This window comes from Tyto alba, unplaced genomic scaffold (assembly GCF_018691265.1).
Source record: "Tyto alba isolate M040663 unplaced genomic scaffold, T.alba_DEE_v4.0 Super-Scaffold_21, whole genome shotgun sequence".
NCBI lineage: Eukaryota > Metazoa > Chordata > Aves > Strigiformes > Tytonidae > Tyto > Tyto alba.
In genome coordinates, this window is record NW_024881295.1 from 18048597 (window position 1) to 18064124 (window position 15528).

The following is a 15528-nucleotide window of genomic DNA, read 5'->3' on the forward strand; positions in this document are numbered from 1 at the left end:
TAGCCTTCCCGCTGGCCACACAGATCTTCCTGCAAACCAGGACAATGTCACTCAACCTTGCTGGCTCCATCTGACATCCCAGTCCCACACTCATCATCACTGGCCCAACGTCAGTTCTGAAGCAACAGCTTCAGCTCTGACCACAGTAAGACAAAGTCCCAAGTGAGAGTTATAGTTTGAGTCTGAAAGAGGAGGTGAGGAAGGAAAAGGTTTGTTGCCAAGATAAGAGCTGTGGTCAGTGGGTGCATCACGGGCTGACAGTTCAGAGACAGTCACCGGATCCCTCTCTACCTTGCAGGACTGACCAATCACACATTCGGCAAAAATTTGCCACTCCTGCTGTCCTGCAACTTACCCTAAGGTATCATCTACATTGACCAATTAGTCTTCCCACAGCTCTGCAAGGCTGCTAACATACAGCAATAAAAAAGACAGCTTTCATCTCCAATTTCTTGCTTGTGGGTGGACCCCACAGGTCTAACATGAAGATTACTGCCAGCAGCACAGCTGAGCCTATTAGCTAGCTCTGAGGCAGCCAGTGGGTCACTGATTATTTTGAAGTGAAGGGTTAGGGTCTGGGTTCAGGAAAGGAGGTGTTGCTGATCAAGCCTAACGTGCTGGCAGGTGGATCCTGCAGGCTTAGGTGGTACATGGGATCAGGATAGATGGGTTTTGGCCTCTTTCAGGTTGTTTGGTTTCAAGTTCAAGGCAGTAGTCACCTTAAGGTTTGAGTTCAGAGAAACAAAAATCACAGAGAAAAATTTATAAACATATCTGCAGGTATCTCACATCTAAGATGAAGGCTCATGCCAGGAGACTATGGTTAAGGTCAACAGAAGCTCAGGACTCAGCTTCTTTCTAGATCATACAGTGCCCAGAGAGCAAGGACAGGCACTATTCACAGAAGGTCAGCAACATGATGATCCATGGCAGGTACAGGCTGTCAGCACCCTGATGAGCCTCATCTGGACACACACCTGATGTCCGTTGCTCTAGGATCCTCAGCTGAGCTCTAGACAGCTCAGCCCTGTCTCCTGGATGGACCTTGGACCTCTGCTGTAGGTAGTTTGTCTCCTAGATGGACTTTGGGCCAATGTTGCAGGCTTGTCTCCAGTCCCATCTCCTGACTGGACCCTGACCAGAATTCAGCAACTTCACAGCTTCCATCGTCAGGACCCACGCCTGAGCATCAGCCACGGGAGGCTGGTGCTAGATCAGCAGGGAAGGAACGACCAGCTAAATTTAGTTCTGCATATTAGAAAGACACGTAATGGCTGGCATCCAGGCTTGCCAAAAAGATGAGTTTTCTGGACAGAAGATAGAAGCTTCTAGGTAAACTGGCTAAAGTAAGGATTAAGATCAAGCTCAGCAGAAGTGGGTGAGCTGGGATAACTACAGGGTTTTAGAATCCCTCCAGAACAGTAATACTGTTTTTTACTGGCAAGGGTTTCCTTAATTCTGTTTGGAGCAGGTAGGTGTTGCTGGACTGCAGGTGAAGCCAGGGCTGCTGCTGGGGCCAGTGAGGACCTCAGCCAGCAGCACTCACTTGTTTTTCATACGGCTGTTAATAAAATCCACAGTGCTGGTGGTAAAAATAGTCACTGTTTCATACCCCAAGAAAGCCTTAGCTTTTGGGTTTAAAAAGCCTTCCCCTGTCGTTATAAGATGTAAAGACACAAACACACGAAAGACATTTGCAGCACAGAATATGCAACTGGAATCAGGCCAGGATCATTTATGACTTGATGACCCCCATCTCAGCATAAACATATCAAAAAGGGACAGCAGCAAATCCTTCACGCTGTGCCGCACAGAGTCTGGTAGTAATGACTCTGCCAGAAATGCTGCGAACAGATCAGAGCTTTCCAAATCAGACATCGTGCTTCCTGGAAGCGCTTTCAGCCTTGATGGTAATAGGAGCTGTTGTCACATTATCATAAAGGTCTCCCAAATGAGATCCAGTCCGAGTCTACAGCAGATGTTGAATAAGGATTTCTTGATCTTAACCTGTGTCTCAGCTGCAATTCTACTGTTGGAATGAGGAGCCGGCAAGGGCAGAAAGTGACACAGAGGAGGACCGTTCTCATTTTCATTCGAGACATCAGGAAATTCCTCCAGAAGCCTCCAAAGTGTCTTTCCCCAGTTCAGTAGCTAACCAGAGCAAACAGTTATGCATATGGCCCTGTCTTAAGAGGCAATCAACTTCCTACCACCTTCTTGGAGCACTGGTCTGGTCAGGTCTGGAGGGAAGAGCTAAGTTGCAGCTGCCACTGCCTTGCTGGTCTGGCCCAGCAGTCAGAGAGATGTGGTATCAGCCCACCTAACCATACACTGGGTCCCAGGCAAGTGAAAAAAAAAAAAAATTACCACATTTAAGCATTTATGTATCTTAAAAAAAAAAAAAAGTGATAAAATAATAAAAATCTATTAACACAAATTTCAGATTCATTGCTTTTAATTAATCCACGGCAGCCCATCCTATGCTTGGCCAGAGCTGTGCACTACCATGTGACACTGGGGTTCTGCCTTCCACCTTCACTGATCAGCCACCAATATTTCACCAACAGGCATAGTCACCCCCTTTTTATACAAACTTCAGGTGAAGCCAAAACTCTGAATGCTTGCACCCCATACCTGAGGAGCAGCCAGTTTTAAGGTTTAGGATTAAGTTCCAGTCACTGGGCTTTCCAGTCCTGTGCTCAGGAACTTTAACTATATTCTTTGGGCTTTGCATAAAAATAAGCCGACATTTTTCAGTAAAAAAGCATCTGTAATATAACTCTACAGGTCTGAAGCGTGCTTTGGGGTTCAAATAATGCTGGTTGCTTTCCATTCTAGACAGAGCAATAAGGAGAAGTAATTAAGTTAAGACAACAAAACAAGTCTTCTCATTTGCCATCTGTAAACCATTTAAGTGCAGGGAAAAAATAACACCAAGACTACACTTTTGAAAACTTTCATTTGATTAGTTGCATTGTACCTCGTCAGTAAATACGGTGAGAATGAAGCTGGATTGTCCTGCTCTGAAAACATCGGCATGGATCCTCCCATTATCCAGAGGCGGAAATACAACACGAGAATCACCTTCGAAGAAGAAGAACATCTTGGTTAGCAATGCGCTACTAAGAATAACTAAGGCCTCCAGCAAATATTTTATCGTGATAGCTCTCCATGCTCTACTCCGCGCCTAGAAGTTAGTCAGCTCAGCGGTTTAGGCAAAATTCAATTTTGCCACCCTATGCAGTGTGACCAACGTGCCAACCCTCGCCACATTCAGCACGCTACCTTGTTGTGCTTCCCCCCCTTTTCATGTGTGCGTTACTGACAGCAACTGGCATATCTCAGCTACTCACAACGAAGGCCGCATTTTGAAGGACAAATCCGTCACCCTGCTGCGGCTCAGACTGCAGAGCTTTGCTATTGACCTCTACCTAAATACAGAGGGTAAAAACATGGCTGATGTCTTAAAAACTATTATTGTTCACTCATGCTGGCATAGGCGTAAGGGCAAGCTCCATCGGTGTTTCTCGTGCTGTGTAATCCTAATTCCTGGAAGGACTTCTGCGGGCTGGCGCTCCACCTTTCTGGGAACCACTTGTCAAGGGACAAGCAAGGGGATCCGGCTCCTAGAGCAGCACAGGGAGTTGCACATCCAGCACAACCCCGTGGAGGTGCTTGTTTTCTCCCCTGCAACGTGCCAAGTCCTGCTTGGAGCACGCCAAGCAGCAGGTATTTGCAGGCAAAGCTTTTCTTGTGACCCTTATTGAGCTCTGCACTGAAAGTAACAGCATGCTACTGAAAACTCAGCCCAGCACCAGAGGACCCCTGTATTTATGGCAGGAAATACCTGCAGACGATTACACAGTTGTAAGGATAACCACTACAAATTAAAAGAGAATCTGAACTGAAAACACAGCAATATTATTTTCTCTGCCCAGCTGAAGTTTTCTAGCTTATTTTCCAAGACTAACTTACTACCATTGAAGCTTTCCAAGTCTTTTGGGATACCACCACTCAGTGTTCATTCTTGTTACATACAAAGAAACACATGGTCAAGTCCATTCGTACTTACATAGCTTATCACCAATGCAGCTCTCTTCAAAAAAGGCCTTGCAGTATACAAGAAATTCTGGTTGTTATTTGCAGTCAGGTAGCTGAAATATATGAAAACAAATATTGTTTCAAAGTACTTCAACATATAACTCCTTTTTCAAACTGGAAAAAAAAAAGCTGTACATTGTCTAACCACCCTAAACTAACATGCAGTAATGACATCACTCTTACTCTTCAGAGCTCTTCCCACATGACTTAAATGAAATACTGAGACCACTTCAAATAATACACACTACAATATATTGCAGTTTCCCCATCAAAATCTGGTTTGGTTTGGTTTTGATTTTTTTTTTTTTTTTTTAAAGCATCAATTAACTCCTTAATCCTCAGAAAACCCCCAGGTGTGTGTTACTAAGATTGTTGTCTTCAGTCTCCCAGAAGACTACACCAAGACACATTTTTAAAAGGTCATCCAAACAGAGCAATTCAATTTTAGGCCATGATTAAAATGCAAAAACTCCTTGTTCCCAACTCTCTGCTCAGTCTCTAGAGATGGAAATAACTGTCTAGTAGAAGTGAACTTATTTTAAGCTTTTTTTTTTTTTTTTGAAGTGTATTCTGCATGCTTAAGTTTCATTACAAGTCTGCTGACAAGGTCTTATGATAATTAACTGCATAGAGACAAACACACAGGTGGCTTATTGTTGTAGGAGCGTTCATAAAAGCCTTCCTGTTTCTCAATGAGTAAAATTAAATGGTATCTGCAGCCAAAACGACACATTTGTTTTAATATAGAGTAGAAGCACTTGCCAAATTCTAAGGAGCTTTCTTAATATAACAAATGGTGCCGTACCTGTGACATTAATTCAATGATAATTCCATTTCTATTGAACCTTACAGAGGCTTTGTCATTGTAATAAAGTGATGAAAAACAAAAAGGAAATACAGAATAGACAACAGGAATATTTTAAGCACACAGGAGCTAGAAAATTATTGAAAAAAATGACAAAGGCTTTTAAGAAGTTATAAATATCAAGTAAACAAAATAAATTCAGAAAGAAAATATTTGCAGGTTCCTCTGTGTAACATACAATCAGTACCAGGATACTCTATTTAAATGATTTACAAAAACTGCAGCATGAATCACAACACCTGTACACAAGTTACCTTTCCAAGCATGCATGCATCATATGTTTCTCCCGTGAACATCTAGCATATAAAATGCATCTTATTTTGTCTCCAAATTCCTCAAGGCAGTCTATCATCTGATTGCTTCCACCCTTCAAGTCTTCAAAAAACAAGATTGCAGCACTTCGTAAGGCTGCCAAGAGTCTTTAATATCTGGCTTTTTGTTCAAATTTTCTATAGTAGGAAGTTTGCAAGCCTGGTCACCATGGCAAGATGGAGAAAAGATTACACTGCAGACAAAAGAACCAGGGGCAAAGCCAGCAAGAAACAGAGGCGGCATTTAACAAGAAGAAAGAAGTACATCTGGGTGCTCTCTGCAAAATAACTGCTCTTCAGACAACTTTAAGTGTCATGCCTAAAACTTAGGAACCAAACCATACATTGTAAAGCAAGCCAGATGACTTTCAGTCTTTGGTGTCTCCTTATTTACAAATGTTGACATTTAAGCACCAAATCTGACTTAAATGTCAGACTAGTCTTCAAGGGCTGAACTCTGCAAAGTGTGAAGTTTTTTGAGCTCCCACTGATTTTAATCAGGCTCCAGCAAGTACAACTGCGATGAAACTAAGCCTTCAGCTTTCTCTCTCCATGAAAGGTCAGGTTGGCCTTCAAGTGTTCACCATGGCCCTGCTCCAAAGCCCACTGGAGCCAAAAGGAAAGACTCTCAGTGACTTTAATAGCATTTGGATCAAACCCCGGTCTTTTGTTCCCTACTGGAACCTTTTATGAAACTCAGACCCCTCATGATTTGCAGTGGGAACAGCAGTGTTAGGTTGTATTTTGTTTATATTTTTATGGGTGGAGGGAGGAGAGCCCTCTATTAATCACGCTGCCTGACTCTTTTCAAGAACCTGTTTTCACTCGTTTGTACTTTTAACTAACTACAACACTTTGGGCAGAAATTTTCCATTACAAATATTTGCTTTAGGTGAAATTGTTCTGAGAAAAGATCATCCAGAACAGTTCAGCTTTTTCCTCCAAGACTTCAATTAGAGACAGAAGAGCACTTTTATCAGTGTCAAGAAGTCTGCCAACTTCATCCTTGAAAAACTGCATCACCTCGCAACAGTGACTTAAAACTCATGAGGCGGCAGTCATCTCCGGGCCACGTGTTTGCCACCCTCCAGAACAGCCACCCCTGGTCAGGCAAGCTACGAGTTTGGGGGGGGCAGCACCTGTGGGGAGGTGGGGACATGCAGACTCCGCTGCTTTGCCACGCTCAGTGGGGAATCTGGCTTTTAACAGACCAAGTTTGCATCAAAGATGCTCCAGCTGGAACAGCTGCTAGGGACAACATGCTATTTGTGAAGGTAGCCCTTCGGCAAGAAGGGTAAACTTCATTTTAGGCTGCTGAGGCTCAGGAAAGGACGTCAGTGCTTCAAGGCCTTGGAAACACTAACCTAGGTCTGGAGACCACCAGAGAGCATAGGGCAACCCTCATTATTACCATCTCTCTCTTCCATCTCAAGCCTGGCCCAGGAGAAAATTAAAGCCCGAAAATATAGATGGAAGGCAGTACTTGCTCTTTCATCCTTGGCAGTACAGTGCAGGAATGCGCACTCCTTAAACGTCTTGATTTTTACTTTTTTTGTCTGCCTACAAGTAAATAAAATGCCTACATCTCGCACCTTCCTTGCAGCAAGCATAACACCATGCAAGATACCAATCACAGTTTCAAGGCATGAGTTTATCTGCAAGTCAACGTTAATTTGAAGTGCTCCACCGAATTGCAGGGTAGCTCTGACCACAGCAGAGCAGGCCTTCTGAAAGCATCTCAGAAAATCCTGGCAGGCTACTCACAGTTTACATTGTGGAGCAGTAACATTTCCAGGAAAAAAACAAACCCCTGCATCAACACCAACTGCAAATCACCACTCCATGCTAGAGAGCAGATGGGCAGCAAGAAAGAAGGAACCAGACTGAAAGCAATGGGTAACTGGGAACAGGTGAAGCAACAGAGTTCAGAGCCCTGAACTTTCTGATCCTTCCTCCAAATGCTTTTGCTACTTTGCAGCTTCGGTTAAGAAATGTTTGTTTCCATGATACATCAAATAAGCAGCAAAGCTTTTCCATTTTGAGAAAGCTGCTGTCCTTAAGTCTATCTGGAAACCACGAAAGATAACATGGTTCATTGCTGGGTGTCTTGGTTTGGGCTGAAATAGAGTTAATATTCCTTTTCAGGGACTAGATGAGTGCTGTGTTTTGGATTTAGCTTTGGGTTTGGTATGGGAAAAATGCTGATAGCACACTGGTGTTTTCAGCCGCTACCAAGACTTCAAGGACTCTCCGATTCCTCATGTCCTGCCTGTGCGGAAGAAACAGGGAGGGAGCACGGCCAGAGCACCAGACTCAAACTGGCCAGTGAAATATTCCATATCATGGAATGTCATGCTCACTGTATAGAGGAGGGGTGGTGGGGAAGGAGCTCTCTCTCTCTCTCGCTTTTGGGATTGCAATTGTGGGATCTTGGTATCTCGGGGTCGCTGGCCGGGAACGGGCTGGATATTGGTCAGCGGGTGGTGAGCAATTACGCTGTGCATTGCCTGTTTATATATTTCTTTTTGTTTTCCCCCCATCATCGTTATTGTTCTCATTTTATTGCCATTATTAAACTGTTCCTATCTCAGCCTGCGAGTCTCCCTTCACCCCTCTAATCCCCTCGCCCATTCCCAGGTGGGGAGGGGGAAGGAGGGGTGACCAGCTGCGGGGGTTGGTTGCCGACCAGGCTCAAACCACAACACTTGGTAATCCAGATGTCCACCCATCGGATCGACCTGTGGAATGGAGTGGCACAAACGTATGGGTTATGCTCAATGCATCAAAGCTTTACAAGAACAATATGGTTTTCCAGAGTACCTTACTGAGGCTACTTGCTTAAGGGAAGGTAACTAGTAAAATATCTCATGTCTGGTGCAGGTGAAGAACAACACACAGCTTATCTATTAAAATCAAATGAACTGCAAACAAGACCTGGATGAGGACGTTTGCTACATGTCATCGTGCACGCAGTGACACGCAGGATGTAAAGTGCAGTAGCATTTTACATGTAAAACTGCAGCTTGCAAACACATCTAAAGTTACATTGAACTTTGCACAGAGAACCTTAAGATCAGTCAAAACTCTTTATTTTGTCTTCAGCTAGGACAATCAAAGAAATTACTGTTACAACTGTTTTATACCCATTTTAAACATCTGCCTTGTGTCATTTACAGGTCAGGTTTCCATTCATTTGCCAACCACACCAGGCTGCCAAACATCCCGCTGCTCATGGAAACCACTCCCTATCACCTGCTCCACCCCGACCCGTGCAGTGTGGTTCCCCATGCCAAAACACACACACACACACACACACACACACACACACACGCATTCATTCCTGCACGAGTGCAGGCATGGGACACATGTAGGAAGACTGCACTGGTGGTAGCAAAACACTACCTCCAGAGTAGGTGAACATTTTGAGGTGTGGGTCTCCCACATTTTCATAATGAAATGATAAAATCAGAGGAGGAAATCCAGATCACCAGGTTTTCTAAGTGAGTGTGAAAAGAGCCCATTTGGGCAGAGGTTCCACCTCTGCTTTGTGCCAGCTTTCCCACAAAGCAAATCAGCATGTAATTGCCTACTTGCTATCTTTTAAAAGCCGTTCAGGAATACTCCCTGAAGCAACCAGAATCACAACAAACAATAAATCCAAGAAATGCTTAATAATGCAGGGACTTCTCTCGCACAGTTCGAGCAAAGGCCAAGACAGATATTTGGCAGCTCCGGCTTCCTGAAAAGCACAGCTCATCCTGAAATCAATTACATCATCAGGGCACCCAGAGGTTTTATAATTGAAGACAGCAGGGTAGGTGGCCTAGTAAAACTCAATACCATGCAGTTTACAGGAATGTAAACTTTCCTGGTACCAGATGGACTCTCTGTTAATCAAAACAAACTCCTTTAGGAAGCAGGCAGCTTTTTTAATTTGCCTGTACCATTGGAGGCATCTAGAGTTTACAGAAAGGAGCAGGGCAGCTCCTCGGCTGCTGTTCATTGCCATGGCTGTGTGAGCTATTGCAGACCGGTATCGGCAACACATTTATCCCATGCCGCAGCTGACTCAGCCTTGGTATAAAACGTGAACTTGCTCTTGTGCTCTCTTTGAAGGCTTTCTCAAGGCAAGCGAACAAACAATTAAGATGTATGACGGATGCTCCCCATCAGGGACATCTAAAAGATAAAGATAAGTATGCAATAGAACAAGCTTTGGTATTTTGAGAGCTTATTTTGGCCAGGTCCCTCCACCATGAGGAGATCATTGCTCCCCTTTATACTCTTCTGAGAAAACAGATCCAAGCCCCAGCAACTGCCAGAGTTTTGAACTAGCACTTTCAAAACCCTAATATTAAAGAAAGACATGAGAAGGATGAGTATAAAAGCAAGGCTGTTAATTATTGACAACAGTAAGACATCTCTGATCAAGACATTTTTAAAGTCAGAAGGGGCTATTTTAAGTCAATGTTAAAGCTTTAGGTCATTGGTAGATGCACACCTAACTCCAAACAAGTTTGACAGGCTCCCCTGTTGAGAATGCAAAAGTTTTACAGGAGTCATATTTTGTCTATAGAGGCCACCTTACCTTTTCTACTTAAAGATTCCTTCCCTATAATCTGTCCAGCCAGCTACATCTTATATTGGAAAAGTATCTTTTCAACCTAGCTTGGCCTACATTTATCCTTGAGGACAACCATCGAAGGGCAAGTGTATCTGATATCTCAGGGAGAAAACAGGAATGAAAATCCATCATGAAGTAAAAAAAAATGAGTAAAAAAAAAAAAAAAAAAAGAAAAGCCAATATATTCCAGACACGTCTGGATTTTTAACTTGCTTAAAATACCTGTCAATGCAGGGAAATAAAATACCAGTCATAGTAACAGGTTTTGCAAGGGAGAAGAAAGAAAAGCCCTCCTGCTTCTTTCTTTGTGAGTAGTCTTGACATTCCCTGCAGCATGTGTGGCATCCTTGCTCCTTATCTCCCCAGAGAGCCTTAAACCCCAGCTACCACTACCCACGCAGACCCAGATACATAAACACACACAAACAGAAGCAGTTTTACTGACTCTTTAGGGGGCCACAGAGAGATTTTATGAAAGTCACAACTATTTTAACTCCTTTGCTCTGATAAAGTCACGTATTCTTTGTGTATATTTTCAGTTGTGACCACATTTGGAGTTCTTGCTGTTTATTGGATTTTTGGGGAAAGCAGAGCAGGGCATAACTGCATTGGTATAAACAGCAGAGAAGGCGATCCCACTCATGGATTTTCCTTATTCTTTTAGGCAATACATACCTCATTCTGTGTGGGATGAAAGTAGAGGAAGAAAACTGGGAGGAAGAGGGAAAGGAGGAAAGAGAGGCACAGTAAGGGATCAGGAATAGAAAGAGAAAAAAAGAAAAGTAGCAAAATGCACTTAACGGATCAAAGATGTGACCGAGAAGATGAAAAAGGGCTTCCCTTCATACCAGACATTCCACTGACGCGACAAGGAGACAAGGTGGAGCAGTGCTAACAGGAAAAATAAGACCTCATCAAAGCACAGCCACCTTCCACCGGATCTCAGGAAACCAAAGTACCGTGCCTGCAATTTAAAGCCTCCATCAATTTCAGCCATTTTATTTCCTCTGCATCACACACACCTGAGGCACTGAAATCCACCATTAGGCTTGTTATTCCCTGTCCTAGCCCAGTTAAGGGCTGGTATAGAGGTATTTCAAGTAACTGCATTATAAGCAACACTGATAGCAGCTCTGACTGCTTCGCATATTCAACTACAAACCCATATTTTCAGTTGCTTGTTCTTTTGACAAGCTTTATTCATTCAGGCTGAAAGTTTTCCCTTCCAGGAGCTTGTGTCAAGCTGAAATTGTTTTCTTCCTTGAAAGTATCAGGTAAAACAGTTAGGCTGCTCCTGAAAAAGCAGTTAGAGAGATTTGCCCATATCAACAAAGTCGTGCAACCACTTTATTGGGAAAACTTTGGTGGTTCCGTACTTTGGAAGAGGGATATTTGAAGTTTAGTAGAGGAACTGCAGAGATGTACCTGTTGCTGCTTTCAGCAAGAGCTCACTCCATTTCTGGGCACATGACAAGCCACTCCATTTGCAATGCTCACTAGAGATTTGTATCAACTCCCCAGGGTCTCTAGCCCTACCAAACACCATCTAGCAGAAGCCCGCAGGAACAGGATCAGACTCTGATTGTGTTGCTCCTGCAAAGCCATCGAAACAAGAGACTCTGTCCTGTGCTGCCCTTATCCAACCTGGAGGAGACCATTTGCTTGGACTGCAGAGGGCTGAAAATCTGTGTCTGAAGAAGAGGCTATGCGAGTATGTGTTAGAAGAAAGAGAGGGGATAGAGGAGAAAGAAAGGAAGGTAGTCACAAAGAAGAAAGGGATGGGAACAAAGTGGAGCCAGGACGGAGAGAAAGGAAGAGAAAGTTGGAGATATTCAGAACTCTGCTGCTGTCAGAGATCCAGCGTCAGTATCCCAGAAATCTGCTGCCACTGGAGCTCCATTCAGTTGTGTCCCCAGTGAGCACTCAGCAGCTGGATGGTGGCACGGGAGGCAGGCAAGAGCCCACCTCCCCCAGAGCAGCTCCGCTTAAGAAAGCGGCTGTGCTTTCGATGAACCAATCCAGCACGAGCGGATGGACCCCAAAACACAGAGGATAGCCAGTGCTGCCTTTGCGTCTTTGCACAGAAAAAAGAGCTGGCAGCTCTTGAATGCAGCCTTCCCAAAGACACAGCACAGCGTCCATGGGCCACGCTTGCTCTGCAGAGCCAGCCTTGGTGAAAGGGCTCGTTACAGACCCACTGCGCACAGGCGGGGAGCGCGGGGACTGGGAGGTATCTAAAACACACTCCCTAATCATAAAAAAACTAGCTTACTCGCCAGCTCTTCTGTGAAGAGGGGAGGAGGTTATCCTCCATTCACGCACAAGGCTCCATTATTGTGAGTGGAAATTATTGAGGTGTCCCTGGGAATCAAGTATCCTAGTAAAAATTTACAAACAAGCCATAAAAGATGCAGAGGCCTGCTGTGTTGATTTCATGCTCTCCGTAAAGCGTTTCACGTCAGTAAACACATACTGGTCCAACTAGTCTGCTAATTTACAGAAGGAACCATGGTGGCTTTAAAATTATGTATGTGCAATTAGGGAATTAAGGCTCTAACTTTTTGCTGTTGCCTCTCCCAGGACCTAAGTAAGCAAACTTAAAAAAAAAAAAAAAAAAATCAAAACAAAACATAAATTTAAAAGTTTACAACAAGCCAGAAGAGGAGAAATAAATCCATTCTATCAGTCAAATGTGGCAGAGAAAGAGCACAGAAATCAATGTCTGTGAGACTGTCAGTCTTCTGGTAAGCCTCCTGCACTCTGCACAGGAGAGGAAAGATACACACCTCAACGTAGGAAATACTACGTACCACTGGTAGCAGCAGTAAACCATACAGTGCCAAAAAAGATCAAATAAGGAATGGGGGAAAAAACAAAACCAAACAAAGAGAACAGGACAAAACAGAAACCACCATATTCAGACAGTCTACTGACTTCTCCTGGACGAACACACGGTACCACGCAGGCAACCAGCCCTCAGAAAACACAGCGAGGGCTCAGTGAGGAGCACAATCTGGAGGTAAATATGCCCGGTGAAGGCAGGAGCCCAAGCACCCAGCCCCAAGGCAGGGATGGATGCATTTGCCCGTATCACAACTACAAGGATATGCTGGGAACAGAAAATTGCTCCCCAAGAGAAAGGGCCCATCACCTCCTTCACGCATCAGCCCTAAAAAAAGTGATAGGCACTGATAGGAAGCATAGGGGCAGGGGTCAGCTGGTCCAAATCCCAGCTCCTGAAACAACTCTTTGAGGAATTTAAATAACTCACTGGAACTGAGTTTGACTTGAATGAGGGAAAGAAAGCAAACTTTTACAGCAGAGCCTGTTCTCAATCAGGGCAAATGCTCGGTTGTTGGGTTTTTTCCTTAAGTACATTTGCTGAACTGAACTGTGTTTTTTAAGTCATCATTTGGGGTCACCCCATAAAGAAACATTTTGCAATACTTGAAGAGGCACATAATGTTTTAGTTGTGATCATTTCTGGTAAATCAAGTGAAAGTGGTTAAGTGAAAGTCTGGTTTCAGAAGGAAACATGGGCACAATTTGCAAAGAAATGGGGGGAGAAAATAAGCACTGAACCCCCCTATAAATGTAGCCTTAGGAGCATTGCTTTATTTCAAAACCTATTTGTTTTGATTTTTTTTTAATTTTTCCATGATTTACTTGTAAATTCAAAATTACTTGTCAAATTTAATTTAAACCCACATTCTTCACTTAATTAGAGAGGAGGGGAAATCACACATCCACAGTTTGAATCGTTCACTTTGAGATAAGAGAATGGAAAGAGGAGCAGTTATCACATCACTATAATGGGGTAGGAGGACTGTGGACCTTCAGGACAGTAAAACAGAGTGTATGGGGGGAGTTCACCAGCCTTAATGTCCAAGAACCAGTGTACAGATATCTAGAAAGAAACAGCAAGTGATAATGAGAAAATCAGTGAAAACAAGTGATAGGCAAAATTCAGAGAGGGGACATTCACACATTTGGTAGTAATTCCTCCCTCCTCCTCCTCCTCCTCCTCTCCTGACTGCCTCTGCCTTAGGCCAGCGAGCTCTAAGGGCTGGGTTAAAGGCCCACGTTAGCACAGACTTTGTGGGAGCAGGTATCAAGCAAGGAGAGAGCAAGAGCTGTTGTTTGAGGCACCACTGCAGTAGCAACAGTTCGCTTATAAGAGGTGTTAATGACGACCAACAAGCTTGCGAGGATTCTCCTGAAGATGTCCTCTAAAGTAAAAGAGGTTATAACCTAATTCATTTACACTGATAATTTTCCCAAATTCACACAATGCAAAGGGATGGTCCTTGTTTGAATCCAGACTGTCTGTCAAAAGCCACCAGTGGCAGAGACATTAAATTCAGCTCTATTGTCCTCAAGCTGAAGCTTGGCCTGTTTTCCACAAACTTTTCGTTCAAAATGAAACCCATGCATCAGCTACTTAAAAACAGTTTACTGGATGTCAGTGCTAAATACTTCAGGAAGAAGGTATTTGCTTTCTGGAAACTTCTTAATCTGACATTTGATCTGGCATGTCCCTTTGCTTCTGTCAGATTAAATAAAGCAATCCGTAAATATGCCACAGCCATCTCTAAATACAAAATAAATAGTTAAAAAAAAACCCTTCCTCACTCTTTTCTTGTTTGGGAAAACATGTGTGATTTTTAACATCCTCAAAAATAGCTTGTTCTTTTAAAATATGAATGACACAAGTCTGATAGCAATATAGCAAAGCAGCAAAATAACATTCTTCAGAGCTGGTATACTTTCAGAGAAACTTTTTGATGTTTGCAATCAAATGCAACTCAATGCCAACGTTATACTGCAACACAGAAAGAATCTGAAACAAAACAATTCAAAAATTGGCAGCAAATGACTTCTTTTGTCAGCAGCCCTTAAGTAAATTGTGCCTGTGCTGTTACTGTTTGCATGAAATACCAAACACTACACTTCCAACAATTTTATCTCTGTCGTTTTTCCACACAATCATCGACACACAAATCCTTAAATTCTTCAAATTAAAAATGGACCAGTTCTTTCATCACAGGCACTCATGGTTTGGTTATGATAGGGTTCATCTGTGAAAAATAAAAATTAAAATCCGCAATAGCCAGTAAAGATTAGTGGCTTGCTTTAAATGGATTTCCTCTGCAAAGCTATTCTTTCTATCTCATCTAAGCAGATAATAAATGGCAAAAGCCAAAAGCACATCAATAAAATAATAATTCTGAAACTTGGCAGAATTAGAAAAAATAATTACATTTTATCCTATTTTGACCACAATTCAGTCTCATCTATTGCCAGAAAAATAAGACCACAAATATTCCAGTCTTCTTTAAGTCACTAAGATATTTGCTTTGAACTGCACTGGCAACTTCCGAAAATAAGCAGTAGCAAGAAAACTACATCATTTTGTAGTCTCCATCTCGTGGGTTTAAATTCTGATATTTAAAATCCTGGCAAGCATGAAAGATCCTGCACAGTTGCTCACGGGAAAGCTTACAGGATGTTGCACTCAGCCAAAAATACGAGCAGCTTCTGCCTTAGGGATTTTGCAGCAGCCTGTAAACGCACCCCCCGACCACATCAACCTTTTACAGGATGGGGCCGGAGCCGACACTCAGTAA

General features: G+C 43.2%; 1 protein-coding gene across 1 annotated transcript in view; it reads right to left on the reverse strand.

Moving 5' to 3' along the window:
- TMTC1 (transmembrane O-mannosyltransferase targeting cadherins 1) overlaps positions 1 to 15528 on the reverse strand; it is a 148029-nt gene that overhangs the window by 87032 nt on the left and 45469 nt on the right. Inside the window, exons 6-7 of the mRNA XM_042795478.1 lie at positions 4073 to 4154; positions 2981 to 3084 (exon numbers count right to left, since the gene is read on the reverse strand). Of these exons, the coding sequence (XP_042651412.1) occupies positions 2981 to 3084; positions 4073 to 4154 (186 nt within the window). The remainder of the gene's footprint in view (positions 1 to 2980; positions 3085 to 4072; positions 4155 to 15528) is intronic.